This window comes from Aotus nancymaae, unplaced genomic scaffold (genome assembly GCF_030222135.1).
Source record: "Aotus nancymaae isolate 86718 unplaced genomic scaffold, 86718_ANA_hifiasm-v0.15.2.pri h1tg000003l, whole genome shotgun sequence".
Taxonomy (NCBI): domain Eukaryota; kingdom Metazoa; phylum Chordata; class Mammalia; order Primates; family Aotidae; genus Aotus; species Aotus nancymaae.
This window is the reverse complement of record NW_026988414.1, coordinates 17,711,923-17,739,632: the sequence shown is the minus strand read 5'-3', so window position 1 is coordinate 17,739,632 and position 27,710 is coordinate 17,711,923. Positions and strand designations below refer to the sequence as shown.

The 27,710-nt window shown below is 51.8% G+C and overlaps 1 protein-coding gene across 1 annotated transcript in view; it reads left to right on the top strand.

The window, feature by feature from the left end:
* The window catches only part of COL27A1 (collagen type XXVII alpha 1 chain), a 155,383-nt gene that overhangs the window by 16,638 nt on the left and 111,035 nt on the right, over positions 1-27,710 (top strand). Inside the window, exons 5-8 of the mRNA XM_064376659.1 lie at positions 3,048-3,101; positions 7,729-7,782; positions 19,995-20,048; positions 21,572-21,625. Of these exons, the coding sequence (XP_064232729.1) occupies positions 3,048-3,101; positions 7,729-7,782; positions 19,995-20,048; positions 21,572-21,625 (216 nt within the window). The remainder of the gene's footprint in view (positions 1-3,047; positions 3,102-7,728; positions 7,783-19,994; positions 20,049-21,571; positions 21,626-27,710) is intronic.

Genomic DNA, 27,710 nt, shown 5'->3' with positions numbered 1-27,710 from the left:
GGTCTGCTTGGTTGTTTCCAAGGCTCTGTTTGCGTGCGCCTGGAGCCCGGGCCTCCTCCACCTCCCCCAGGCAGGCCTGAGCCCCTGCTCTGCTCCCCCTCAGCTCTGGGCCCTCTCAGAGGCCCCGTTGTTTGCAGTGTGGAGTGGAAAATCCCACCCCGGCCTCGTGAATCATCCTAGAGTCACCCGCTCAGGCTTCAGGCCCTGGAAAGAAACGGCAGCGTTTTTCCACTGCAGAGAGAACAAGCCGGGTCTCAGATCAGGGGAGAGGGGCCAGGGGAACCCACCCGTGCTCGCCACGAACAAAGTGGGCAGCGAGCGGGCCCGACCCAGGTTGGTGGAGTGAAGGGATTGGCCAGGCCCCAAGCTGGGGCCGCCCTGTCAAGGAGTTGGCCTGTGGGCTGACATCACCAGGCTGGACCCTGGGTCCTGAGTGGCACTCAGAGTCTGCTCTGCAGATGCGGTGGATGAGGTCAGACACTAGCCTGGATGCCCCTATTTCTGGGGCAGAAAAAAATGCCAAGAGGGAGTGTCCAGGCCTCTGCAGCTGCAGCCCCATCAGGGTCCATGAAGGAGCTGCACCCATGGAGCCCGTTCCTCCCCGGAGTCCTGGATAAGCCCTTCACCCCACAGGGCCTTGGCCTTCTCTTCTGTGAGATGGGAAGAATCTCGCTTTTCCTCTTCACCTGATAATGTAGCAGAGGAAATTACCCCCACCTTGGCCCTCCGCAACTCAGGAAATCCCAGTGCGAGGAAGATTCCAGTATCTTCATTTCCCAGATGGCCTTAGAACGCCATACACCTAGTCAGAGTCACACTTGACCAAGACTGTGTGGAGGCTGCCCAGGTTAGAACAGGTCCAGTGGTCCTGGGTTTGAATCCAGGCTCTGCCTCTTGTTAGCTGTGTGGCATTGGGCAAGTCACTTTGCCTCTCTGAACCTCTCTCTGGTTTCTTATCTGTTGAAACGGCATAGTATACCTACCGTATGCTTAGTCTCAGCCTCCCTACATTTTAAAACGATTCTGGGTCCACCTGGGAGAACTGGGTCAAGAAGGGCCTTCTAAGAAGGGACATCTTTTCCTGTCCCCTAAAAACAGATGTGAAGGAGGATGGCTTAACATTTTGAGTTGAGGACTTTCCAGGAGCTTGCATAACAGAAATAACACTAACACTTTTCTGAGCATTAGCTGGGTGCCAGACACCAGGATTAGCACTTGTTACAGATTATCTGTCGGCTCGGTGCTGTTATTAACCTCATTTTACAGCAATAGAAACAAAGTCTTGGAGACTGGAAATAGCTTTGCTCAAAGCCACCCAGCTAGTAGGTGGGGGGTGCCCGATGTGAATGCAGGCCCCCCATCTTACACCATACTCTACTGCCCAAAGCCAGCTGAAGACAAGAAGGGGGTAAGACTGGCGCCCAGAGTCCAGAACCTGCAAAACTGGACGACCCCTCTACCCAGCCCCCGAGCTCTGCCGCCAATTTGGCCCGAGGTCCCCAGATGCTCAGAGGTGGCTGGGACTTGCCGGAAGTCACAAAACAGCCCCTCCTCCTTCCACTGAGAGCTCTTGCCCAGTGACCTTGGTACCCATATCTGCCTGTCTGAATCTCTCCTCTGATTTTTATTTATGGACGAGCAAGCACGTGGTGTTCACAGGCCAGAACTGTGAGCCGAGGCTGCCCAGCGTGAGATCTGGATTAATTACCAGCCAAAACGGACTGGGTTTTCAACACCGATTTTAACTCTGGGCAGGAAACCTGGAATCTCGTTGATGGTTATTTGAAACAAATGAATTCCCCAGGCCTCACACATCCTCGAAAGCCTGGCTTCCTTCGAAGGCTTCAGGCACAGTTCTTCACATCAGGCGCTCAGTTAATCCTCACTCCTTCGAGGTAGACGCAACAGTAGCTATTGGACCCATCTTGATGGGGAGCATCTGAGACTCAGATAAGTGGGAGGAACTGCAGGAAACCTGCAGCTATTAAGTGGTAAAACCGGGATTTGAACAAAGGTCAGCTCATGGGTTAGTAAGTCTACTCGGCTGCCTCTCTTCCTGCTTAAAGAGAAGAGAGATGAGGATACACAGATGCTCCTTAAATGCTTTCAGGTTGGGGTCTTTCATTTGTGGGAATGAGGAGCTCTTAAATGTTGTTGAGCAGGGGAGGGCTTTTGGAAGGTGAATGAGGCTGTGTAGAGGAGGACGGCCATGGAGAGGGAGTGGAGGAGAGAGTAGAGGTAGGGAGACCACTGAGGGGGCTGTTGACTGGACCACACTGGGGCCACGGGAACAGATAGAACATTTGAGTGCCAGTTATGTACCAGGCACCATGTTAAACATGTATCATCTCTGATGCCATCCTTGGAACCCCATGGGGAGTGTATTATTGCCCCCATCTGTATGGGTGTAGGCTGGCTGAAGACTTGCACATTTTATCAGTGGCAGGCAGGGATTCGAACCCAGGCGCGTCTGATTCAAAAACACAGAGCGCTGTGCTGTGTGTGTTTTGCTGCCTCTTTGTGGGGCAGAGATACTTCGTATGACCTTGGCCAAGTCCTTTCTCTTTTGTGATTCTGCAGAGAATTTGGCTGAGCTCTGAGGCTTCTTGCTGTTTTATCAAATGTTGGGCTAAGCCCTGGGGCTAGAGAGATGACTCATATCCCCTTAATTCCTTTGAGGAGACCATCGTCTGGTGGGAGAGACAGGCTTCTAAGCAGATAATTCCCCAAGGAAGATAGTGGTCTTTAAAATAGAGGAAAAGAAGGGACTTTGTCCAATTTGGGGAAGGCTTCCTGGAGGAGGCGACACCCTAAGTTAGCTGGGTGATAAATGATGAGGGCGTTAGTGACTAACAGCAGCTACAAAAGCCTGAAAGCCCCAAAGACCATGCGTTGCTCAGGGCAGGGACCTCAGGAGTCTGAGTCTTCCTCTCAGCTGCGGACTATCCATGCCCACAGCTGCAGGCGAGATTGCTGGCCGACTGCTTGAGCCCCTTCTCTGCTGCCAATGGGCACTGTCTAATGCTGTCTTCTTGCTTTCTCCTCAGGGTCCCCCTGGGCTGCCTGGGCTACCTGGAATCCCTGGTGCGCGTGGGCCTCGGGTGAGTTATCCCACGCTGTCCTTTGGAACTCTTATTGGCTCTCCGGCCCACGTTTCACTGCCCCGAGGCCTCGGGTTTGCCGTGTGTCCTCAGATTCTTCCCTGCCCCTCTCCGGCATCCACATTCTGCTTTGTCCATTGGGAGTAGACTTAGGCTCTCAGGGGTGCTATATGGACAGATACGGCATTGGGACAGCAATGACCTCTTGTAGGTGTCAGTTGTCCATTGAGGGTATCACCCTTTGCAGCCTGGGATGGGGGAAGGGGCTCCTGAAGACCACATCTCCTCAGCTGATGGGCGTCAGTGTTTGTCCGGGAAAAACCTTGACTTGGGGAACACGTGGTCCTCGCATCCATCCCTCTTCCTGTTTTTGCAGGGCCATCCTAGGGTAGGGATGGGGACATGGGTACCGGGAGGGGCCGTGCCAGGGAGGAGTTGAGTTCCTCATGCTGGAGAGAGGCTAGGGGACAGCTTGGCAGGCTGCGGAGGCTGGCTGAGCTAGCCCAAGCCCCAGAGGGAAAGTTACTCCTCTGTGTTATGCTTGGCACCTTCTTTTATGCCGCCTTGTTTGACCTCTCATGCCCACCCCAAGCCCCCATGGGGCACTGTGATCATTGTCGTTTTAGAGATGAGGAAACTGAGTAGGAAACAGCAAAACCAGGACTGGAACCCAGGCTCTTACCCTTATGCTGGAACCTTTGGAGATCCCCTGAGAGGGAAACCTATCTCCTTCCCTAGAGGGCTGAGACCAACAGCACCCGGCATCTGTGCCTGGGCTGAATCAGCCTTTCCCACGCTGGGTGCCTGGTGAGGCCCTGGCAGAGACAGCTGCCTGGGGCATATTTTTAGCTCTGAGCCCAGCGAATGGTTCTGGTTATGCAATTACCCAAGCCCTAGTTCCCTCCAGACCTGGCCCTGTGCTCCGTGGGCCCAGGGCTCTGGAATCTGCTGTCTAAAGCGGCATTTCCTCCTGGCTTCAGAGCCTTCGTGAAGCGCATGCCCTGGGGACCACATAGATATTGCCGATGCTGCTATCGATGGGACCTTGCAGCCTGGGGCCAGGATGAGGCCGTTGACCTAGCATTTGAGGCCCGGGCAGTCCACCCTTTCACCTCCTAAGCCCCCAGCCTCTGCGGTTTTGCTCTGGCTGTCCTCTTTACCTGGCATGTCCTTCTTTGTAAACTCTTCCTTAATTCAGATCTAAGAGCAAATGCCACCTTTCTTTCTGATGACCAATCCCTTCTTGGAACTCCCGCAGTGGTTCCTCTGTCCCCGCTGGATGGCATGGGCCACTTTCTTAAAGCTCTCATTGACCACTGAACTCTGGTTGCTGAGCCACATATGCCGGATCTCATTCCACCTTCCTAGCCATCCTGAGAAACAGGTTTCAACCGATTCCCATTTTACAGATGAGGAAGCTGAGACTCAGAAAGGTTCAGTTACTTCAGATAAAGTCAAAGACTGTAAATGCCAGAGCCAGGATTGAACCCAGGCAGTCTACATCCAAGCCTACCATCTTTTTTTTTTTTTTTTGAGCCAGAGTCTCACTGTCTCCCAGGCTGGAGGAGCAATCTGGACTCACTGCAACCTCCACCTCCCAGGCTCAAGCGATTCTGCTGCCTCAGCCTCTCAAGTAGCTGGGATTACAGGCATGCACCACCACACTTGGCTAATTTTTTGTCTTTTTAGTAGAGATGAGGTTTCACCATATTGGCCAGACTAGTCTCCAACTCCTGACCTCAAGTGATCCACCCGCTTCAGCCTCCCAAAGTGCTGGGATTGCAAGTGTGAGCCACCACGCCCGGCACACAGCCCATCGTCTTAAGCATCTATTGTGGCTATTTTTCTGGGTACTCACCTGAGTCCCTCCAGAGATAGGCCTTGATTACCACTCTCTCCTACATGATGCCTAGCAGAGTGCCCTGCTTGCAGGAGGTGCTGGGCAAATGATTGGTGAAGAGTTCTAATTTAGGAGTCAAGAATATTTCCACCAAGAAGTTGTGGAATCTTAGGCAAGTTCATTGTAGCCTCAGTTTCCCCATCTATAAAACCTGGGGTCATGGTAAGGTGTTTCTAAGTTTCCACCTAGCTCTGGGGGAATGACTGTCCTGATGCGGTTCTAGACTCTTTGCCGGCTCGCCACCGCTCCCCTGCCCCATCATCATCCTGTTTCTAGACTGGAAATTCCATAGATTATAAAATTCCAAAGATAATAGAATGCTGGATTAAACAATCCCAGCTCCTCTCTGCACAGATGGTGGCTCTGGGGCTTAGGGAGGGGCATTCTTATCTGAGGTCACCCAAAGCTCTGTGTCTTGCCCTTTCCTACCTTCACATATTCCCCCGGCCCACGGAGGGATGTCAGGGAATCCCAGAGCCTCCCCCACCTGGCTTTCTGGGCTGCCACATTTATAGAATCGGTCTGCTTGGCTTTCAGTCAACTATGTGCCTCATTTCTCTGCAAGGCAGTGGCTGGAAAGGGGTGGGGATGGGGGGGCAGGGAAACAGGAAGCCCCCACCTTCATGAGCTGCAGATGGGGGAGCTGAGTGCTCTGGTCTACCATCTGTGGGGCAGCTGGGGGCACGACTGGGGAGAGGCAGCCACCCTTGACCTTGTACAGCCCACGCCTGACTCTGGCAGAACTGGGTGTCAGGAATCCCTCCTTGAACACCCCCTCCCAACCTCTGTCCAATTCCCACTGAACTTGTCATTAGACCCCACGAGCCTGGGCTGGGGTGAACATCGGGGGTGTTCCAGATCCTTAGAGACTTCTGGGTCCCAGTCATTTACAGAACAGAGGGAGATACCGAGACTGGGGATTGCCAGGTGGGGCTCAGAACTGGGACCCCGTCTCGATGCTTCTAGGTTCTGTCATGTGTTGGGAGACAGTCTTTGGTCGACTTTGGGGGAGGGCAGGAGGGCTGATTAGGAAGGAGGGTCACACGTGGCGCTGAGAAACTCCCAGGCTCAGTGTGCTCTGGACACTGTTCCTTCCCGGTGCATTCGGGGAAGGGGAGGGTCCCAGTTCAGGCATCGAGGAAGAGAGGAAGAGGGAGGTGCCTTGGTTGGAATGTGACAGGCTGCAGCTGGGAAGCTGGCCTCAGAAAGAGAAGCAGAAAGCAGTTCATACACAGTCAGCCCGATGAATCAAGAGGGGCAGGGATGAGGGCAGTGTGCCTAGAGCCTGGTAGGGTGGGGATAACCACAGGATCCCTTGGGGTGCCTCTCCTCACCTCCTATGCCCCAGATTATTCCTGTTAGACAAAACCCCTCAAGTATTACCCGACTCTTAGGGCTCTATTTATATTACTGGGCTGGAAGACTCTAGGCCAGGGCCCTTGCTGGAGAAAGTGGACATAACGGGACTCAGCTGTTATAGAGGAACTTGGATATGGCCTGGGAAAATCCAGAACTATGAATAAACTCTGGACTTGAAGCCACCAGGCCCTGGACCCTGATCTCACTTGGCCACAGCTCTGCTGTATGACCTTGACCAAGCCTCTTGGACTCTCTGGGTCCAGTTCCCAGATGCTCTGTGGTCTCTGGAAGATCTTGAAAGCTTGGAGCTCACAGGTGTCTAAGGAAGGACTCTGATCACGTGTTGTAGCCACAGGAGAGGTTCGCCTTTGTTCAAAAGAAGTCAAATGCATCCTTCTTGAGCTCTCAACTCCAAAGGCTCGTACAAAGGTCCATCTGGGGCCAATTGCCATGGCTCATGCCTGTAATCCCAGCACTTTGAGAGGCCAAGGCAGGAGGATTGCTTCAGGCCAGGAGTTCGAGACCAGCCTGGGCAACATAGCGAGACTCCATCTCTCCAAAAAAATAAAAATAAAAATTAGCCAAGTATGGTGGCCCATGCCTGGAGTCCCAACTACTCAGGAGGCTAAGGTGGGAGGATGGCTTGAGCCCAGGAGTTTGACGCTGCAGTGAGCTATGATCATACCACTACACTCTAGCCTGGATGACAGAGAAAGACCTGTCTCTAAAAAAAAGTCCACTTGAGGCTGGAAGAACCCTAGAGGTTTTCTTGGAGATGGCACTTTGAGTCAGACTTTGAAGGATGGATCAGGTTTTAAGCAGAGGAGATGGATGAGAAAAGATGATGCCAGATGAGGGAACAGCATGGGCAAAGGCACTGAGGAGAGAAAGTACCAGATACGTGGGGGGGAAGACGGTAGCTATGTGTGGTTTGAGCCTGAAGAAGCTGGGAAGGACTGACGGGCCCAGGCTGAGAGAGTGGAGAGGCAGTAAAATTTCGGGGTGAAGGACTTGTGCTCCGAGGTCAAGGTCCAGCTCTGCCTCTTAGCAGTTGGGTGATCTGAGGCAGTTACAAACCTCTGTGAACATCAGCCTCCTTATCTTCAGAATAGTAATAACACCACCACCTACCTTCCAGGTTAATAGGGCCAAAGGAGGTGGCATATGGAAAGCGCTTCCCACAGGGCTAGGCATGGAGGGGGTGCTCCCCAAAGTAGGCTGAGTGGCCACAACCGTCTTGCTGGGACTTGGCTTGGGGAGAAGATAATAGACCAGCGGGTGGAGGGAAGGCGCCAGGCACTGCAGTCAGAGGCAAGCTGGCTCCTGTTTTTTGTCACCTTCTTTGTTTTTGTTTCTCTTCGCTTTCAGGGTCCTCCTGGGCCTTATGGAAATCCAGGTCTCCCCGGCCCTCCTGGAGCCAAAGTGAGTATTTACTGGAGATGGGGCCGTGGAGCGGGTGCTGGGGTTGGAGCCGTGTTTGCAGTGCTTCCCAGGGGGTCCTTGGCGGGGGGCTTCAGGGGCACTGAGCGGGATTCCCACCCAAGCCAGGGGCACCCTCTGGGCTCCTTTCCAGGGCTGGGCTCTGTGCCTGGTCTGGAGACACAGTGTGGAGTCCTGAGTTTAGTTTCCGGCTGGGAGAGACGGTGGGGAGTCTGGAGTTGGAACCTAGAGCCTTCAGGGGATTGGGCAGAGAGATGATTTCTTGCTAAATAGGGAAGGCTGACCTTGAATGTCAGACTAAGGACATAAGGCCTACCGGGCTGTAAGATGCATCCTGGGGAGGGATGTGGAAAGATCGCGTTGTAGAAAGATCACTGGATGCCACGAGGAGGATGAATGGGGGTTGGGGACCAGAGCCAAGGCTGGGAGACCAGGGGCGATACAGGCGGGAGGGGAGGCTAGTCCAGGCCAGCTTAGGGGTGTGGGAGGAGGTAGGGTGGAGAGGATGGTGGTAGGTGCAAGGTGAGAGATGGTTGCAAACATCAGACAGTTTTTACCTCCCTGGCGTTAGCCTTGGGGACTGAGCTGGGTCCTGGGAAGAGGAGTAAGATGATGTTCCATTTAGGAACATGTAGCCCAGTCGAGTGGAGATCATTCGTGGACAGATATTCTGGAACTGAGGAGTGCTCTGAGCTCGAGTTAGAGCCAGGGGGAGGCTGGCGCAGAAATGCCACCTCCCCTAGGGCGCCTTCTTGGAATACTTGAGTTCACTTTTAATGAGACCTTAGTGGCTGAGGCTTTGATGATGTGGGGCTTGCTGAGCTCTTCGGTCTGTTCCTGGAGGTCTGGCAGAGGGCAGGGTTGTCGGGACATTGCATTGGAAGTGAGAAACTCAGAGCACCAGGAGGAGTGCCGGAGCCAGCAACATTTAGGTCACGGGGAAAGAAAGCTTGCGGAATGGCTGGAGAGTTAGGAGGAGAAGATGCTAAAGGCCTGAAGCTAAGCAAACAGCGCCTGTGCCAAAGGAGCTGTGGAGGGCAGACCGGCTCCTGGCTCTGGGCCCTCCCAGCCCAGCCTGTGTCATCTATGGGGTAACCAGGTGAAGAGCACCCCTGGGCTTTGGTTGGCCCAGGTCCCGGGTCATTCTTTGATAACCCAGCTGCAAAGGTTGAATGGCTTAAGGAAAGCCCTTAACTGATTGGCTCCAGGCCATGCACAGTGAGCTGCTGAGCAGCCTCTAAAGCCCAGCTCTCCTGAGTCATGGAGTAGAGCTCCTTCTGGCCCATCAGCTTGTCTGGGAGCTTTGGACAGAGGTCTCACATGGCAGCCATGAGTATATGGATCTGTGGTGCCAGAGTCTTGGGGCAGAGCAGAGTGCAGGAGCACTGGCCTCAGCCCCTCTAGATCTGTGACTCTATGTCCAGGGCTGGGCTTGCCTTTTTGGAAGGCAGGCAGTGGAGGCCTCAGGTGTCCAGTGCTTAGCAGCTGCCTGGAGGTGCCCTGGGCTTTAACGAAACATACACTAAAAATAATAACCGCCATATACGGAACCCCTCCTGTGTGTCAGGCGCTTGCATGCATTTGATGTGGCTTGTCTCATTGGATTCCCCACAAAGACCTAAAGACCTGGGTGGGAGGATACTGTACCTACTTACAGATGGGGAAACTGAGGCACAGGTCAATTTAAGACATTGTTTAGGAAATGGCAGTGAAACCTGCCCCCATGGGAGAGGCAGAGAGGCAGGAACTCCTTTGGAGACTTCTGCTTTGCAGAGGCTGTGGGTGCATGAAGATGCTGAGCGTCCGCAGCTGTTTTGAATTGCCACGCTTGCCCCTTCCTGGGCTGCTCTGGGACCAGTGGAGCCTGTCTCCTCCGACCCCAGACTCACTCCCTGCTCTGGTGGCAGCAGATGCTCCCTCAGCTCCTCCTGCTGGCCCTGCTCAGAGCACTGTGGAACCTCAGTGCCACCCCAATCTTGCTGACAGATGTGCCGTGGTAGGAGAAGGGCCTGCCAGCTGCTTCTCCTAGCATTTTGAGGAACAGCTCTGAGTGTGGCCACTGAGGCTCCTCCCTAGCAAGTGAGTCCTCCTGCCACCACAGGGGGCTGGGAACCATGGACTCAGGGTCTCACGGACAGGACTCTAGTTTGCATCTGTGTATGAGTGTGGGGTCTGTAAAATACGCTGGAGTCAGAGTCTGCTGCTCTCATTGGGACTTGCATAAAATGCCGAGGGGAAGTGTCATGCCCTTTGCCTGGACACTTGGCCCTGAGCCCAAGGGTGAACAGAGGTAGCCCCAGGGCAGGCTGGTTAGGTGGGAGGCTCAGGTAGCTGGGCCGGGGTCCTAGGCTGATCTGTGCCATGGGAAGGACAGGGTTAAAGCAGAGGCCCTCCCTGGATGGAAGTAATGGCTTGGCTGGGATTGGATGAGAAAGTTGTATGTCTGTATGAATGGGTGGGACCCTGGGAAGAGGGTCCTCACTGTTCACCAGATCCCCTTTGGGCTGGGAGGCGACCTCAGGGGACTGTAGGACTGGCCTCCCCCAGGCCCTGTGCTGGCCCCTCCTCTTCCAGCAGGGTGTCTGGGGCCGCCCATCCATTCATCCTCCTTCGGTCAACAAACGTGCATTGAGCACCCACTCTGGGCTGTTGACAGATAAATCAGCCACACTGGCAGGGCCTGCCCTGGGGGCACAGAACCCAATCAGCCCCATGCAGTCATCCCCTCAGCTCATCTCCACCTTCAGGTGCTTATGGTCTTGTGGGAAGACGATCCCTCTGCTAGGCTCAAGGGTGGGAGAGATGGGTGGTTCGAGGAAGACCAAGACAGAGAGAAAGCAAAGGTGAGGGCCCTCATCCCTCCTGAGCGTGCAGAAGAGTGAAAGTTCAAAGGGCCAAGGGGCCTCACCTGGATCACGGCTGGGCAGTGGGAGGACTGTATTTCAGATCCTTGGGTTTGCCTGCCAGAAGGAGCTTTGCCAGGGCACCACAGCTGATACAGGCCAGAGCCAGGCTACACCTCATCTCCCTCCTCCAGAGCCCAAGGCTCTGCCCGTCTATCATCTACCCACATATGCCGTGTTCCAGTCCAGCAGGGGAGGGGCTCATCAGCTCTAATGCAGAGTTGGACCCAAGACTTTGAGAACGAGGCAGAGAAGCTAGGACCCTGAGAGGATGGTATTGGCCGACCTTGGAGGCCCAGGGTTAATCATTTATCCAATCGACCCTTAGTTGTTGCTTCAGGAAAGCACAGTGGTGCAGCATACAGACATGGAGCCTGACAGTGGCTCTGTCACCTCCCAGTTCTGGGACTATGAGCAGATTATTTCAATTTCCCATGCCTCATGAGTTTCCTTATCTGGAAAACGGGTGTATTAGCCACTTCTCACACTGCTATAAAGGTACGACCTGAGACTGGGCAATTTATAAACAAAAGAGGTTGAATTGGCTCACAGTTCTGTGTGGCTGAGGAGGCCTCAGGAAACTTACAATCATGGCAGAAGGGGAAGCAAGGCATGTCTTACATGGCGGCAGGAGACAGAGCGCAAGCGCAGGGGAACTGCCACTTTTAAACCATTAGATCACAAAAGAACTCCCTCACTATCATGAGAACATGGGGAGAGTATGGGGAAAACTGCCCCCTGAGCCAATCACCTCCCACCAGGTCCTCCCCTCAGCACATGGGGATTACAATTCAAGATGAGATTTGGGTGGTGGCAGAGCCCAATCATATCAATGGGGTAAGAAGAGCAGCTGCTTCCTTGGGTCGTCGTGAGGAGTAACTGTTCACTGTTTCCGCTTAGAGCGGTGCTGACCAGCAGCTGTCAGCATGTGTGAGGCACTGGGGCTACCAGGGACACAGACAGCCATAGCCCTGCCCTTGGGGAGTGTAGAGGTGAGCAATAAAGAAAAACAAACCACCCATACTGACAAATGCAGACTTACACCATGATTAGATCTCTAGGGCTCCATGTGAGAGGCCCGGGGTGCTCAGAGACCCCATGATATGAGGATTGATCTGGTCCGGGAGGTGAGGGACACCTTCTCAGAGGGCAGCAAGGTTGAACCGAGGTCTGAAGTATAGTGGACAACTGGGCAAAGGGGCTGGAGAAGGCTGGCAAGGGCAATAGGCCTGGCAATTGGTGGTATGATTTTTGGACTTTGTCCAACGAGCAGCTGGAAGACCTGAAAAGGATTTCAGCAGAAGTGGCATGACCAGGTGAGGTTTACAAACATCATTTAGGCCACTTGAGATGCAGAGCTTGGCTGGTGGCCAGTTGGAGGGCTGGAGCTGCCCTGGGGCAGGGTGTTGATGCTGGACCATGGTGGAGTCGGGTGGGATGCAGGCCCTTGGTGCAAATGAGGAGCTCTGCGGCAGAGGTGGGGGACTCCTTCTGGATAGGGAAGCTAGTGCTCCCTGCCAGTGCTCCCTGCACTGGTCCATGAGACTCCTAATTCTACTCATGGACAGCCAGCCATCTTGCCTCTGGTCTGGACCCCTTGGTCGGCAGTGAACTAGCCAGAATGACTATGGCCCTTGGACACCAGGAAGGGAGAGGGGGTCAGGAGAGGGTAGGCTCCATGGCCCAAGTGGCTGCTGGCAGAGCTGGTGTAAGCTTTTCCTTTCCTCTTCCTCTAATGATGCTTCCTTTGGGCCAGGCTCTGTGCAGGGCACTTGAGATCAGAGATGGAGTATACAGGGGGCTTCCAGTCCAGAATACCCTAATCCTTTGTGATTTAGTCCTCATTTGTCTCAGCCCCTCTCTGAGCCTCAGCCACCCAAGGAAAATGTGGAGAAGTCCAGAAGATGTCAAGAAGAAAGTGAGCTACCTGTAGCGGTCCTGCCCAGTAATAACCTGAGAGCATTTTGAGCAACCTGTGGGCCAGGCCCTGGCCAAGAGCTTTATGTACTTTTCAGGGCAGATATTAGTACCCCCATTTTACGGATGAGGAAACAGGTCCAAGGTGGCTAAGTGACTTGCCCAGGGTCACATTTCTAGTAAGTGGCAGAGCAAGCATTCAAACCCTCAATTCTCTGACCTCAAGACAGCGATCTAGCCCTGAGCTCTGTGGCTCTCTGATCTTCCCTGTGTGTGTCACATATGTCAGTGTGGATCCACTTTGTAGTGACTGGGTGTCTGGCCTTCCTCACTTAACAACTATTGTGAACATTCTCCTGTGTTAGCAACTTGGCATCTATCACATATGATTTAATGGTTTCAGGGCATTCTATCAACACTAATATCTAATGCTTTGTATAACTGATTCCATTTGTAAAAAGAAAAAAGTTCTATTTTAAATTAATATACGTTATTATTTTGATTAACATTACTGTATACAAATGTTAGAATATCTCCAATTATGTCATTAGGATAAGTTCATCAAAAATAGAATTGCTAATGTGGACTTAGGAGTCAGTGTGGCTGAGTTTGAATCCTGGCTCTACTTATGCAGGGCAGACAAGCCCCAAATTGGGGATTAGCCTGGGAGGGTTCTTGGCTTTACTCAGGAAAGAATTCAGGAGTGAGCTGGTGGTAGAAGAAAACAGCTTTGTTGATGTGGCAGTAGAGCTCTGTGACTGCTCAGGCAGAGCAGGGCTACACCATAGGCAGTGTGCTGACAGTAACGGTTCAGAGGGAATTCTATGTCATATTTATGCCCACCTTTAATTATATGCAGATTAAAAGGTGGAGTATGCAGAAAGTTCTACAAAAGGGGTGGTAACTTCCAGGTCATCAGGCCATTGCCATGGAAAGGGGCAGTAACTTTCAGGTTATAACAATGGTAAACTAACATGGCATACTAGTGGGCATGTCTTATGGAAAGGTGATTCTGCCTCATGCCTGTTTTAGCTAGTCCTCAATTTGGTCCAATGTCCAAACCCTGTCTCCAGAGTCAAGTCCTGTCTTCTGCTTCACTACCATTTGCTGGTCATATGACTTGGGGCAAGTTACTCAAAACTTGGAGGGCCTCAGTTTCCACTTCTGTAAAATGGGGATGATCATAGTTCATACCTCATAGGATTGTTCTGAGGATTAAACTACATGTGTGTGTATCTGCTTGCACATGTGTGTGTGTTTATATTTGTATATGTGGATATGTATCAAGTTATAGACCAAGATATATTTGTATATACATATACATGCATATATACACATATACAAATGATTTATAGTATGTCTTACACATAAGAGACATATAAATGTTTAGCTGTTATTTAATTAGCAATTGCCTTCTAGAAAGGCTAAACTGATGTCTGCTGCTGCCAGCATTAGAGGAAGATATTTTAAAAAGAAGATAACTTATTATCATTTTCACTTCATTGATCATCTATGAGATGAATGTTTTTCTTAAATCTCTTTTCCATTTGTACTTCACCACTTATGAATTGGTTTATTTTGGGAGGTTGGGATGTTGCCATTTGTTATTGGTTTGTAAATATTATTTTGAGGTTATTAAGGCTTTGTCCACCTTACAAATATTTTCTGGCTTATTGTTTGCATCTTAAGAGTATTCATGATTTTCACAAATAGAAATGTTATCTTTTAAAAAAATAATATGTCAGATAATCTTGGGAGGGGTCTACTGATTGTAAAATCTGTGGTTCTTTATTTTGCTTTTATACATAGAAATTTTTTTTTCCCATTTTAAGATCAGATAGGTATTCAATTGTATTCCTTGTCGTTTCCTAATATCATTTGTACACTTAAAAATTTTAAACCTTCTGGAATTCGTCTTAATGGGGGTGGTGGAAATGAAGTTGGGCTCCAACATTATTTTTCCTCTAATAGCCATTTGTTAAACAATCTTTCCTCCACTGGTTACTCTATGATAGGCGAGAGTCTAATACAAGCCATTGTATTATGTTTCCTTGTTTATGTATTTTTATGCTAGTAAAATACCAATAATATTTATACTATGTATTCTCCTTCTCTTCGTTTGAAACATTTCTGGCTATTTATTCTGTCAGGTGAACCTATGCCTATCTTAATAATTTCCTTAAAAAACACTTGGGATTTTTACTGGAATTGCAATTAAATACATATATTAATTTGTGAAGAATTAACATATTTAAAATATTACATTTTTCTATCTAAAAACATGGCATGTCTTCCCATTTGGTTGAATTTTAGTAAACTTTAATGGTTTTTATTACATAAGCCCTGAACATTTCTTACTAGGTTTATACTTAGAAATTTTATATTTTTGTTGCTGTCATGAATGGAATATTCTCCCCATTACATTTTCTAGATAGCCCTCATCTGTTGAAAGTAACTACTGCTTTTTGTATTTAATTTATAATCATCCCCATTCTGAATCATCTTATTAATTCTATTAGTATTTCAGTTGGTTCTCCTAGATTTTATAGATAGGCATTCATATTATCTGCAGAGAAGAACATGCTGTTGTCTCATTTTCCTCAAAGGTTAGTGGTTCTTACTTATTTGTCTTGCATTATTGCATTGGCCAGAACTTCTAGACCCATGAAAATAGTAGTAGTGATAGTGGGAGGCCCGTGAAAATTCAGAGAAAGTTCTGGGGCTGGAGCCAGATTTAACCCATTCCTAGCCCTACCATTGTCTCTTGAGACTCTGTTCACTCATTTACTCATATGTGAAATACTTTGTGATGACTCCTCTGTGCCAGGCCCTGGACTGGATACTGAGACCAAGATGACTTATACAGGGGGCTTCCAGCCCAGAATTTCTCAATATTTATTTATTTATTTGTTTGTTTGAGACAGAGTCTTTCTCTGTCATCCAGGCTGGAGTGCAGTGGCACTATCATAGCTCACTGCAGCCTCAACCTCCTGGACTCCAGCAATCCTCCCACCCAGCCTCCCAAGTAGCTGGGACCATAGGTGTGCCCCACCACACCCAGCTAAATATTTTTTGATTTTGTAGAGACAGGGTCTCACTTTGTTGCCCAGGCTGGTCTAGAACTCCAGGGCTCAAGTGGTCCTCCTGCCTTGGCTTCTTAAAGTATTGGGATTACAGGCACGAGCCACCATTCCTGGCCAGAATTTCCAAATCTTTTGTGATGTATTCCTCCTTTGTTTCAGCCCCTCTCTGGGCCTCAGCCACCTGAGCCTTCTGATCTATTTCCCAGCCCTACGTACAGGAAAGGAATTCACCATAGCTCCCATTCCTGCTGTGTTCTTGGCACTTTAAGGCTCCCACCTGTCTTCTAGTAACACCTGGCTCTGTTAACTAATCCAGGCAGAGTCTGCCATTTCACATACAGAGAGGGAAAGTGGCTTGCTTACGGTCACACAGGCTCTGTCAAGGTCACACAGGCTCATTGGCTGGAGAGCTGGTCTGGAAGACTTTTGTTTCTATGAAGGTGTAAATGGTTAGTTAGACTTTGTATATTACTTATATTTCTTATTGGAAGATTGGCAGGAGTCTGGCTGGGAAGACATGCTGTTGTTTCATTTTCCTCAAAGGTTAGTGGTTCCGTGTGCTCCATCCCAGAGGTCATACCTTCACCTGCCTAGGGGTACCTCGAGCATCCCTTGAGCTACAACTTCATCTGGCTCCTCCTTGTCCTCCAGCCTCAACTTAGCTGTAACTCCCTTCAGGGATTTACCCTCAGTCTCTCCAACCTCTCCCCAACTTCTTCCCGTCCTCCACTTATCACTGGATTGTAGTTTTTCATCTGTAGTATATCAAAATGTAAAGAGTTCACGCTCTGGAACCAGACTGCAAGAATCTAAATCTCACTTTCTTTTTTTTTTTTATTTTAAGTTCTGGGGTATTTGTGCAGGTTTATTACATAGGTATATGTGTGCCATGGTGGTTTGCTGCACCCATCAACCCGTCACTTAGTTATTAAACATGGCGTGCATTAGCTATTTTTCCTAATGCTCTCCCTCCCTTGACTTCCCCACTGCTGACAGGCCCCAGTATGTGTTTTTCCCTCCGAATGCTTCCATGTGTTCTCATTGTTCAGCTCCCACTTATGAGTTAGAACGTGCCGTGTTTGATTATCTGTTCTTGTGTTAGTTTGACGAGGATAATGGCTTCTAGCTTCATCCATGTCCCTGCAAAAGACATGATCTCATTCCTTTCTATGGCTGCATAGTATTCCATGGTGTATATTACCACATTTTCTTTATCTGGTTTATCATTGATTGGCATTTAGGTTGATTCCATGACTTTGCTATTGTGAATAGTGCCGCAGTGAATATGCACGTGCATGTATCTTTGTCATAGAATGACTAAATCCCACTTTCTAATTGTATGACCTTGGATGAGTGAGTTATTCCTGCTATGCCTTAGCTTCCTCTTCTGTAAAGGGAGATAGTGATCGTTGCCACCTTATGAATTTGATGGATTAAATGAGTGAATATGTGTCCAGGGCTTAGAAGAGCACTCAGTAAATACTAATGCTCATTATCATCACCAGTCTCTCTGGTTTGTCCCTCATGGACATGAGTGTGTCTGTTCCCCACCATGGCATTCCCTGACTTCTTCTTTTTTTTTTTCTTTTGAGACGGAATCTTGCTCTGTCGCCCAGGCTGGATGTAGTACAGTGGTGTGATCTCGGCTCACTGTAACCTCCACCTCCCGGGTTCAGGCAATTCTCCTGTCTCAGCCTCCTGAGTAGCTGGGACCACAGGCACGCACCATCACACACAACTAATTTTTTGTATTTTTAGTAGAGACAGGGTTTCACTGTGTTAGCCAGGATGGTCTCGATCTCCTGACGTTGTGATCTGCTTGCCTCGGCCTCCCAAAGTGCTGGGATTATAGGCGTGAGCCACCGTGCCTGGCCCAACATTCCCTGTCTTCTGTTCATCTTGAGACTTGGCTTATAGTATCTGTAATTGTGGGTATCACACGCGGCAGGGATTGCATCCCAAGCGCTGTGCTGGCTGCCAAGAATGCAGAGAGAAATCCATAAATAAAATTAACTAAAATGCCCTAGGTAAGGACCTTGAACAAGGAAACAGGTCTGTCCCATGTCATCATTTTGGGTCTCAGTTTCCTTTTTTTGTAAGATGACAGAATAGGATACATGAAGACCCACCCCTGAAAGCTGTTTAATCCCAGCTCCTCTATCAGCTGCAGATCGAGGTGGGCACAGGGTGGCTGAGGAGGAGCTGCTGTCCTTTTTTGGCCATTGGAATCCTCGGTAGCCTGGGCCTGGCCTTGTACCATGGACATAAAAGGCATTGAGCTGGGCTTCTGAACAGCCCAGGGTGGGAGGGTGTCCGGGAGGAGCAGCTGCAGTGCAAGGTGAATCCCAGAGGTGAGGTTCTGCAGAAGATATGACCTGGAGGGGCCCAGGTGGACAGAGTTGGGGTTCTGGGGACCTTCAGCCTGGGGTAGCTGGGGAAGGGGGAGTGTGGGAGAAGCATCCAGGCCTCCCATTTGCAAGTGGGGCTTTGAAGTCAGACCTAGCCTGGGGACAGACTCGGCCTTTGTCTCTTCCCTGCCAGGGAGGGCCAGCCCAGGGTGGGACTTGGCTTCTCTGAACCTTTGTTCTTCCCTGGAACAAATGGGTGCTATGAGGACTACGGGAGTTGGTGCACACAGTGGGCTTAGCTCAGTGTCTGCACATAGTAGGTGAGCAGCAAAAGCCCATTCCTTTCCCTCTTGGAGGCACTTTTTACTTCAGAATGCAGTGATTTCTGGTGGAGGGTGACCGAGTCAGGATTTGGAACATCTGAGTTCTGATGAAGAAAAGAACTGAGTGGGAGTTAATTAAAGCTGCCCAAACCACCTTTCACATATGTCATGGCTATTATCCCCCTGGCTCCTCGCCTGGAGACCTGGAAAGCTGGCGTGTGTTTGTGTGTGTGCGAGCATGTGTGTGGGCGTGTGTGTGGGCATGTGTGTGTGTGAGCATGTGTGTGGTCCCCACTTTAAAGGTGAGGAAGCTGGGCTTGGGAAGGTGCAGTGACTGGCCCGAGGTCCTGCTGTGAGTCTGGCAGTCCAGGACTTCTGACTCTGGGCCCAGCTGAGGCAGGGAGGGGAGAGGGCCCAAGATGGGATGGGGATGGGGACAAGAATTAGAAGCTCTTAGAAGGTGACACAGGGTGGACCAACTTTCTGTTTCCTGAGTCATATGATCAGGTTTGGACAAAGGAGAGGAGCGTAACCAGGAGCACCCCGTGAGAGACGCAGCTGGTGAACCTGTGAGCCCTTTTCCTGAGCCCCGTGCTCTTAGCAGCCAGGATCTGTGCGACAGGGACTGTCCCCTATGCTAGGCACAAAGAGTGCTTGCCTCTGACTGGGGACTCACTGCTTGTCAGTTTCTTCTCAAGTTGCTGCCTATTCTAACTCAGCAGGAGCCAGGGCACCCCAGAACACAGATGTAGGGGTCACCAGTCAGGGCTCTAATCTCAGCTCTGCCAATGCTTCATCTTGAGATCTTAGTCCCTTTCCTTCTCCTGGCCTCAGTTTCCCCAAATATATTATGGGAGTAATAATGCTTCCCTTGCCCCACTAGATTGTGGTTATCTAGTGAGATGAGGGATGGTGCCAGCTATAAAGTGGCTGTTCGTGCACTGAACCTCAGGTAGTTAGAGACCAATGAGATGGAGATCGACGTTCTGGAAAATCAAAAAGTATTGGCATGCCTCTCGGACATATCTCTCAGAAACTCCTGAGAGCCCAGAGGAACAAGCCAGGAGACAGTCCTGGCCACCTGCACGGGCAGGGACTGGTCCCCTGGAGGATGGGCCCAGAGCTCTACAAGTAGGATGTGGAGGATGCGTTCCAGCTGTGAACCAAAGAATGTTTGTGGTGTGACTAATGATGTTTGGAGAATGGGTTTCTAGGTGAGGGTGACTGCCTGAGTAAGAGCCTGGTGGCAGGACAGTGCGGGACGTGGCTGGGGAGTGGGCTGTGGTTTGAGGGTAGAGCAGAGGGACCCTGTCTGTGGGTTTGCCTGTTGTAAAGAAAGCATAGTGTAGACAGGGTGCCTGGGACATGTTGGATTACAGAAGACTTGGGATAGCAGAAGGAGGAATGTGGACTTTGTCACCATGCAGTCAGCGGGGAGCTATGGAAGGTGTTAGAGGAGGGGAGTGGTGAAATTGGAGAAGACCCTCTGGAGGGGTATGAGTGGAAGGATGGATGGGAAGGCATTTAAGCAAGGGAGCAGGGCTTTGAGCAGAGTTTGTGGGGAGACAGGCATCCTCTCTAGATGACTTGGTGGCCAAAGTGGAATTGTTTTTGTTTCAGGGACAGAAAGGGGACCCAGGGCTCTCACCAGGAAAGGCCCATGATGGGGCAAAGGTAGGTTTCCAGGGACCCCAGTCCCCAGGGAAGAGGGAGTGGACAATAGTGAAATCGCCACACTATGCAGCGAGCTGTCCTGGCTGGGGCCATGCATGGCAGAGGCGAGGGGTGGGGGGGGGGGCGGGTGGGAACATCTGGAAGGGTCAGGGTGTGGTTTGATTTTGTTCCTTGAAGTCCTTCAGCCTCTCCCAGCAGCAAAGCTACCCAAGGTTATTTCCAGCACCTCCTCTCCAGGGTACAGCCAACAAAACTGACAGAAGATTTTGCCTATGGACACACCCTTGGTGAATGTTCTTTTGCCTAACGTCCTGCGTGGCCTTCTGCAGGGCCTGCTAGGTGACTCTGGGCATCCAGAAGTTTCTTGGTAGCACATGGCCAGGAAGCTTCCACAGACACTGAAAGCCTCCCCTGAGGTTAACTGTAGGAGACAGGTCTGTGGATTTCTAGGAGGCTAGAGAGTCAGGGCTCCGTAACTCTGAAGGGCTGTGAAAGCAGGTTTGCCTGCAGAAGGGAAAACACTTTGGCCATAGGCCTTCGTCCATCTCTGAAGGATCCACCCCATAAACTGAGCAAGGGACTTGGAGAGCGTGCCAGACAGATGGGAAGAGGGGAGCCCAGAACTCCAAGTGAGATTGTCCAGTGTGTCAATCTTCCAGGCATACACACCCTGGAAGCAAAGCCCAGGCCTGCCTGGCTTCCTCTGGACACAGCCCCAGAGCCATCCTGCTGGACTGAACGCTGCTTCTCAGCCCGGCCTCCTGTGCTTAGGCACCGAGAACTGGCTGCTTTCTTTGATTTCCCCAAGACACGGGTGGCTTATTGCTTCACATCCTCACTGCTAGGTGTTTTCACTTAGCACATATTTACTGGTGACTCCGGGTCCCAGGAGAGTGTTCCCATACACAACCGTTTGATCCTCATCATAACCTCATGAGCCAGGACAGATGGGCCCAGCCTGTAGATGGGAAAACGGAGGCTCCAGGCAGGGGTGGCTTGCTGGCGGTCAGGCAGCTGGTAAGTGGCAAAATGGGATCGGCACCCAGGAGCCCAGGCTTCTCTCCTGCTGCTGTGTGGCCTGCTCTCAGGTCCTGGGGTGGTGGCAGAAATGCCCCCTGCTTGGCCAGTGGCAGGGCCAGCAATGGGAAGGTGTCTCAGGACTGCAGGGAGAGCCAGCTGATTGGTATGGGACTGATAAGCCACATGTCTTCTGGAGCAGAGTTTTTAAACACGGCTTTAGTATCAGAACCCATTCTTCAAGTGGTGTCTTCTGCTGAAGACCAATATATAAAATAGATCAGATGGAGCTGCTGAGTTGAGTGGGGAGGGGTTCCGGGTACAGCACCCAGTCTTCTGCTCTCACTTTGCTGAGAAGCCCCCGAGTCTCCTCTGAGCCTCTAGTTCTCCGTGAATCTCATTTGGAAACAAGCAGCCATTGGCAGTTATAATTCCAGTTTGTAGAATGTAGCCGAGCGTCTCTGCTCGTGTTTTCCTGCCTCACCTCCCTTGTCCATGTCTTACAGGGCGACATGGGCTTGCCTGGGCTCTCCGGGAATCCAGGACCTCCGGGACGAAAGGTACTGTTTGGTTTGGATGCTATGCCTTGCGCTGTGGGCCTCCTAGCGAGCCAGGTCTTCAGGCAGGAGACCAGTGGGCCCACCTGCCTCTCCCCAGCCCCAGTCCAGCTCCGCCGGGGACAGGGCGCATGGGTGGGAGGTGAGAGAGCTTTCCAAGGGCTGTGCCTGTTGGGGATGGGGAATACCCTGGCTTGCAGTGGGTGCCTCTCGGCACAGTTAATGAGGTAGCTTGTCAAGAAGTGTCGTTGGTTTGCTGTACTTCCTTTTGGGGACCCAGCTGCTCCCAGGGAGGCCACCTTTAAGAAAACTTGTGGTGGTGGTGGTGTACCCCATGCCAGTCCCTGCTCCACCGCCCACTGGCTGAGTGGCCTTGGGCCTGTGAGTCCCCTCTCTGCCCCTTGGCCTCCTCCTACATGAGACGGAGACAGTGATCCCCGTCTCTGACCCTGCACAGTCTGGGGCTGTGTGACCAGGAGCAAGGCCTGGAGCAGAGAAATGGAGGGAGTGGACCCTGGAGTCAGTTGGACCTGGGTCCTACTCCCGCTTCTGCCATTTCCTGGTTGGGTGACCTGGAGCAAATCAGTGAGCACTGAGTTTAATATTCAACCCTCGTTAGTGCCCTGCAGGGGAAGGGGAATGCTCTGGAGAGGCCGTGGGTTCTCTGTTGTGTCTCCCCCATCCCATCCTCGCTTCAGCCATGCTCTGGGAGTTACTTGTCCGAGCACCTGTGCGGGGAGAAGGCTGCCATTCCCTAGTAGTGGGTCTCTAGCTTCCACCCCGGATTTCTCTGACTCCTCCAACCTGTGTCTCCCATCCTTCAAGACTCTATTCTAGTTGTGCCTACTCCAAGGAGCACTCCTGAAACACCCAGCTTCGGGCCATGAGGCTCCTCTCTGCTCAAGGACACTTAAACCGTCCTGGCTTAATTATTCTGAGCCACCAGTCATGCCTCACCACCCAGGGTGTGCAAATCTGGTCTGCTGCTCTCCCTACTGAGCCTCACATGAAGCCCTTGCATTGCAGGTATTCAGGAAATAGGGGGCAGGCAATGCAGGCTAAGGGTCAACTGCCTTTTCCAAGAAAATCCCCCACTGCTGATGGGTTGTCTGGTAGATCCATCAGCCTACCACTGTGTCTTAAGCTTCTTCCTTGGCTCCCAGCTGTGGCCACAGCTGTCCTCTCTCTAGGCCATCTGGCTCTCATCTGGACAGCTGGGGTGTCTCTCAGCTCCATCCTGTTCTTGCCTTGAGAGCCCCATGACACAGGGGGACCTGGAAGGACCTTGTTCCCCAATTCCCTTCTCCCGCACCTTCCATGGGCACAGCAGGTCATACCTTCAGTCTGAGGGGCCCACCCCGGAGGCAGTGGCTGTGAGCCAACAGACATGGTCTTTTCCAGCTCAGAGAACACAGAGGGACTGGCTCTCCCCACTTGCTTCCCCTCTGGGCTCTAGCGCTTTCCGATGGATGAGGTGCTAGTGGAAAAGGCTCCGTCCGGCCCCGGCTCGTAAAGCAGCCTGTGGCGGTCTTGTCATGCATCGGGGTGGTGGCCCACAGAGGTGGCAGGAGGTGGGGAAACCAGACTGGAACCAGCTCCTGCCTGGGATTCCAAGGCTCCTCGCATTAAGCAGATGTCCAGAAGAACTCCCAATCAAGAGGAGCCAGCTCACCTGAGCAGGGAGAGGCAGCTTCTCTAAGTTAAGCAGGAGCCTCTGTGCAGCTGGAAGACTATTTGGCAAAGCCGTTTGCTCCGAGTTCCCCTCTGGCCCTGGCCTAGACATGCACGGAAGAGTTTGGTCTGCGGCAGGCTGGCGTCACCCACTCACAGAGGGTGCTGGGCGAAGCGTCGGGGAGCTCAGGTCCCGAGGCAGAGACCCCTGACCAGTGGTGGGGAGCAGAGAAGAGAAGCACTGCACTGCCATGGGCAATGTGCCTGAGGCCACCACGGTAGGCAGTCTCTCCTGTCACACACAATCTTTGGTGACAACAGCAGCCACTTGGCTCTGATCCTGTAGCATGGCTTTTCTGCATTATTTTTTGTGAGAAGCCTTGTGGGAGAAGGGAGGTGAGTGGATAAGAGGTAAGGTCAGGCCAGGCATGGTGGCTCACGCCTATAATCCCAGCACTTTGGGAGCCAAGGTGGGTGGATCACGAGGTCAGGAGATTGAGGCCATCCTGGCTAACACAGTGAAACCCCATCTCTACTAAATACACAAAAAATTAGCCAGGCGTGGTGGCATGCGCCTGTAGTCCCAGCTACTTGGGAGGCTGAGGCAGGAAAATCACTTGAACCCGAGAGGCAGAGGTTGCAGTGAGCTGAGATCACGCCACTGATCTCTAGCCTGGACAACAGAGCGAGACTCCATCTCACAAAAAAAAAAAAAAAGAAAAAAAAGAAAAGAAAAAAAAGGAGGTAAAGTCCGTTTCCTCTTCGTGCTCACCAGCACACTGAATTTTTGTGTCATTCTGAGGCAACACTGATAATCCTATTTATTCATTTGTTTAACAAGAATTAGTGAATGCCTAGAATATGCCAGCCACTGAGTTGAATGGACAAAAATCCCTGCCCTGGATCCTTATGGGGGTGGGGGTGGGGAGACAGATGACAAAAACAGTAAAAATAAAAGGTATGCTGTAAGACAGAGCGGGCTGTGGAGAAAAATCAGCAAGAGAAAGGGAGTTTTGGTTGGAGGGTGCAGTCTAGGCAGTGGCTTCCAGCTGGGGATCTGGGGCCCCGTCGTGGTGATTCTGGCTCAGTTGGTCTGAGTGGGACTCAGGCCTCGGTAGCTCTAAAAGGCCTCCAGGTGATTCCCACGTGCAGCCAAGAGTGAGAGGCAGCAACGCAATGGAAATACCTCCATGGGTCTCCAAGCTGCAGGGCTGGGATTTGAACCCAGGTCTTCTGACCCTCAGGCCCTTTCTGGGTCACCACAAGGCTGATTCAGTTTCTCAAACAAGACAGTTTCCATCCAGTAAAAAAGAGGCTGCCTGCCTCAGGTTTGTTTCTCTGCCACTGCCTGAGATGCATGTGGCAGGACTTTGCTGGGCTAGTTCCAAGACACGCAAACCAGGTCACATAGACCTGGATAGAATCCGTGCTCTGCCCCTCTCCTGCTGTGTGAGTGTGGGCAAGTCAACTTACCTTGCTGGGCCTCAGCTGAGTCATGAGGCGGTTGGGAGGATTAAATGAGATGTAATATCCCCAGCACGCAGCACAGGGCTGGTGCATGGCAGGCACTTTGCATGTATTTATGGAATGAATGAATGAATGATCATGAGGAGAAGCATCTGAAGAAGGTCTTGTGCTTCCATCTGCTAGCACCAGTCACTTTGCTAGTTTCCAGTTAACCGCCCTCCAGTAGCCAAGAAGGCTGCCAGAACCCCATCTGCACCTCCCATGCTCCCTCTCATCTAACCCTCCTGCCTTCTTTCCTGTAGACCAGTAGTTCTCAACTCGGGGTGGTTTTGCTCCCCAGGGAAGAGTTGGCAATGTCTGGAGATATTTTTGGCCATTACAACTGGGAGGGAGGTGCTACTAACTTCTAATGAGTAGAAGCCAGAGATACTGCTAAAGCTCCTGCAATGCATGAGATAGCCCCTCACTCCCATACACATACACAAGATGTGTCCAGCCCACCGTGCCAAGGCTGAGAAACCCTGGCCCCATCCAATCCCATGTGCCCTGGGCCTTCCTGCCTCTTTGCCCCCTGCTGTGTAGAAACCCTGGCCCCATCCAATCCCGTGTGCCCTGGGCCTTCCTGCCTCCCTGCCCCCTGCTGTGTAGAAACCCTGGCCCCATCCAATCCCATGTGCCCTAGGCCTTCCTGCCTCTTCACCCTCTGCTGTATAGAAACCCTGGCCCCATCCAATCCCGTGTGCCCTAGGCCTTCCTGCCTCTTCACCCTCTGCTGTATAGAAACCCTGGCCCCATCCAATCCCGTGTGCCCTAGGCCTTCCTGCCTCTTCACCCTCTGCTGTATAGAAACCCTGGCCCCATCCAATCCCGTGTGCCCTGGGCCTTCCTGCCTCCCTGCCCCCTGCTGTGTAGAAACCCTGGCCCCATCCAATCCCATGTGCCCTAGGCCTTCCTGCCTCTTCACCCTCTGCTGTATAGAAACCCTGGCCCCATCCAATCCCGTGTGCCCTGGGCCTTCCTGCTTTCCTGTGTTTGCTTCTGCTGTGCCCTCACCAGGCCTCTCCTCCACACTCATCCTCATATGCCTGCCTCTTGGCTCTGTTCTCAGAGAAGAATAACATCTTCTCCAAGAGTACTCCCCAGCACCTCCAGGCAGAGGTCATGCCTCCCTTCTCTGATCATCTGGCCTCCCTTCTCAGTCTCCTTGGGCTAGTGGGCAACCCACTAGTGTCGACACATTGCTTAGATTGGACAGAGCGCAGAACTCAACCCATCTTTCTTTCCCCACGTGGGCTTAACACAGTGCTGGCCACATTCAACTCCCTCCCTTCTCACCTCTGGCAAGCGTCACAGATGGATCTTTCCAGCCACGCCCTGACACAGCCCCTGAATCTCTCTAACTGTACTGCCCCAGGTAGACATGACTCACGGGACCAAACTGGCACTCAGACTGAAACCTGACTTGCTTCTCTCCAGCCTGACTTCCCCCAAGCTCCCTCCTGTCGCCCCCACCCTTCCCCCAGCAGAAATGCTGCCCGCGTTGGCCATTATCTGTGGGAAGCTGTCATAAAATGGGAAAGCACAGGGGTCATCTGGAAGCGTTTCTGGGGAAATGTGATTGAGGCTGCCTCAGACGATCCCCTGCCCTTCTGCAGAACTCCCAGTTCTGCCTGAGTGTGGCACCCCAATTCCGTAGAAGTCCTCCTGAGAAACGTCTCCAGGCCCCCCTGCTTCTGCAGCCCATTCCCACTACCCCGTCCCGTGTCTCCTGTCCAAGCCCCACCCCTCCCCCAGGCCTCAGTTTACAATGCCGCCTCCTCTGGCTGGGTGCATCTACATTCTTCCAGCACTTGCTGCCTCTCCTTCATTCCACTTAATATGCATTTAATGCCCTCTTCTAGAAGGTAGAGAATTTTTCTGTTCATCGGTGTACATCTAGTGCCTAACACAGGGTCTTGGTCATTGCTGGGGCTCAGCAAACATTTGCTGGATGAATGAATAACTGGATGAATGAATGATCCATACAGAAAATATACCTTTCTGCCCAGAGCGGTCTCACGTATCCACGGAACAGTTTGGTGTCAGATACCTGGCCTGTGCCATGATGGACTGTGCTTTTAGACAAGCCACAGATTTCAGACTCCTACCATTTCTGAGCCCACAGGACACTTGGAGAGGCCAGCTGGGGAAACTGAGGCCCAGAGAGGCGCCTTGTCCAGAATCCCATAATAAGACCCTCTACTCCAGGCATGTGTTTCTCACTCTTTGATTCTTTCTGTCCCGCCGATGGCTCAGTCTGCGGTGTGGGCTGCCCAGGGTAAGGAAGTCCAGCAGAGAGATTCATGGAGAGCTAAGCAAGGTTGGTGAGTTTCATCTCAACAACTGCAAGGCGAGCTGAGGCCTTGCACAGGCCGAGGTGGAGCCTGGGTGGACAGCCGATGTCTGAGTACATAGTGGTCCCTAGGACCCCCGGTCAAGGACAGGACCCCTCCCCTCCCTGCCCAAAGCCCAAAAAGCAGCCCAGCCAGACGGGGAGACAGTCTGTAGCAACAGTGAGGTGATGTCTGGTTTCTCCTTGCGCATTGTAAGCAATGATTAATCTGGCTCCCAAACCAAAATATAGACCGAGTTCTATTATAAACACAGGTCCTGTGGAGACCCGCCTGCTGGGCAGCCAGAGGCCCCTTGCAGACAGCATGGTCCCTGGAGCTCCCCGAAACATTCCCTCTCCCTTAGTGCCAGTCAGGCACCGATCACAAACTGGGAAATCACTGCCCATGGGTCCACCTTGCGGTCGGCATCCGCCTCGTAATTGCCAGGGCACTGCAGAAGATAATGGTTTAGATTCCTGCAGGTCTGGGGCCCTGTCATTTGGAGCTATTTGCTGGCCCCAGCTTGGTAAACATTGTTAAGATGCTTCCAGGGAGTGTAAGCACCTCCCGCCTCCTAC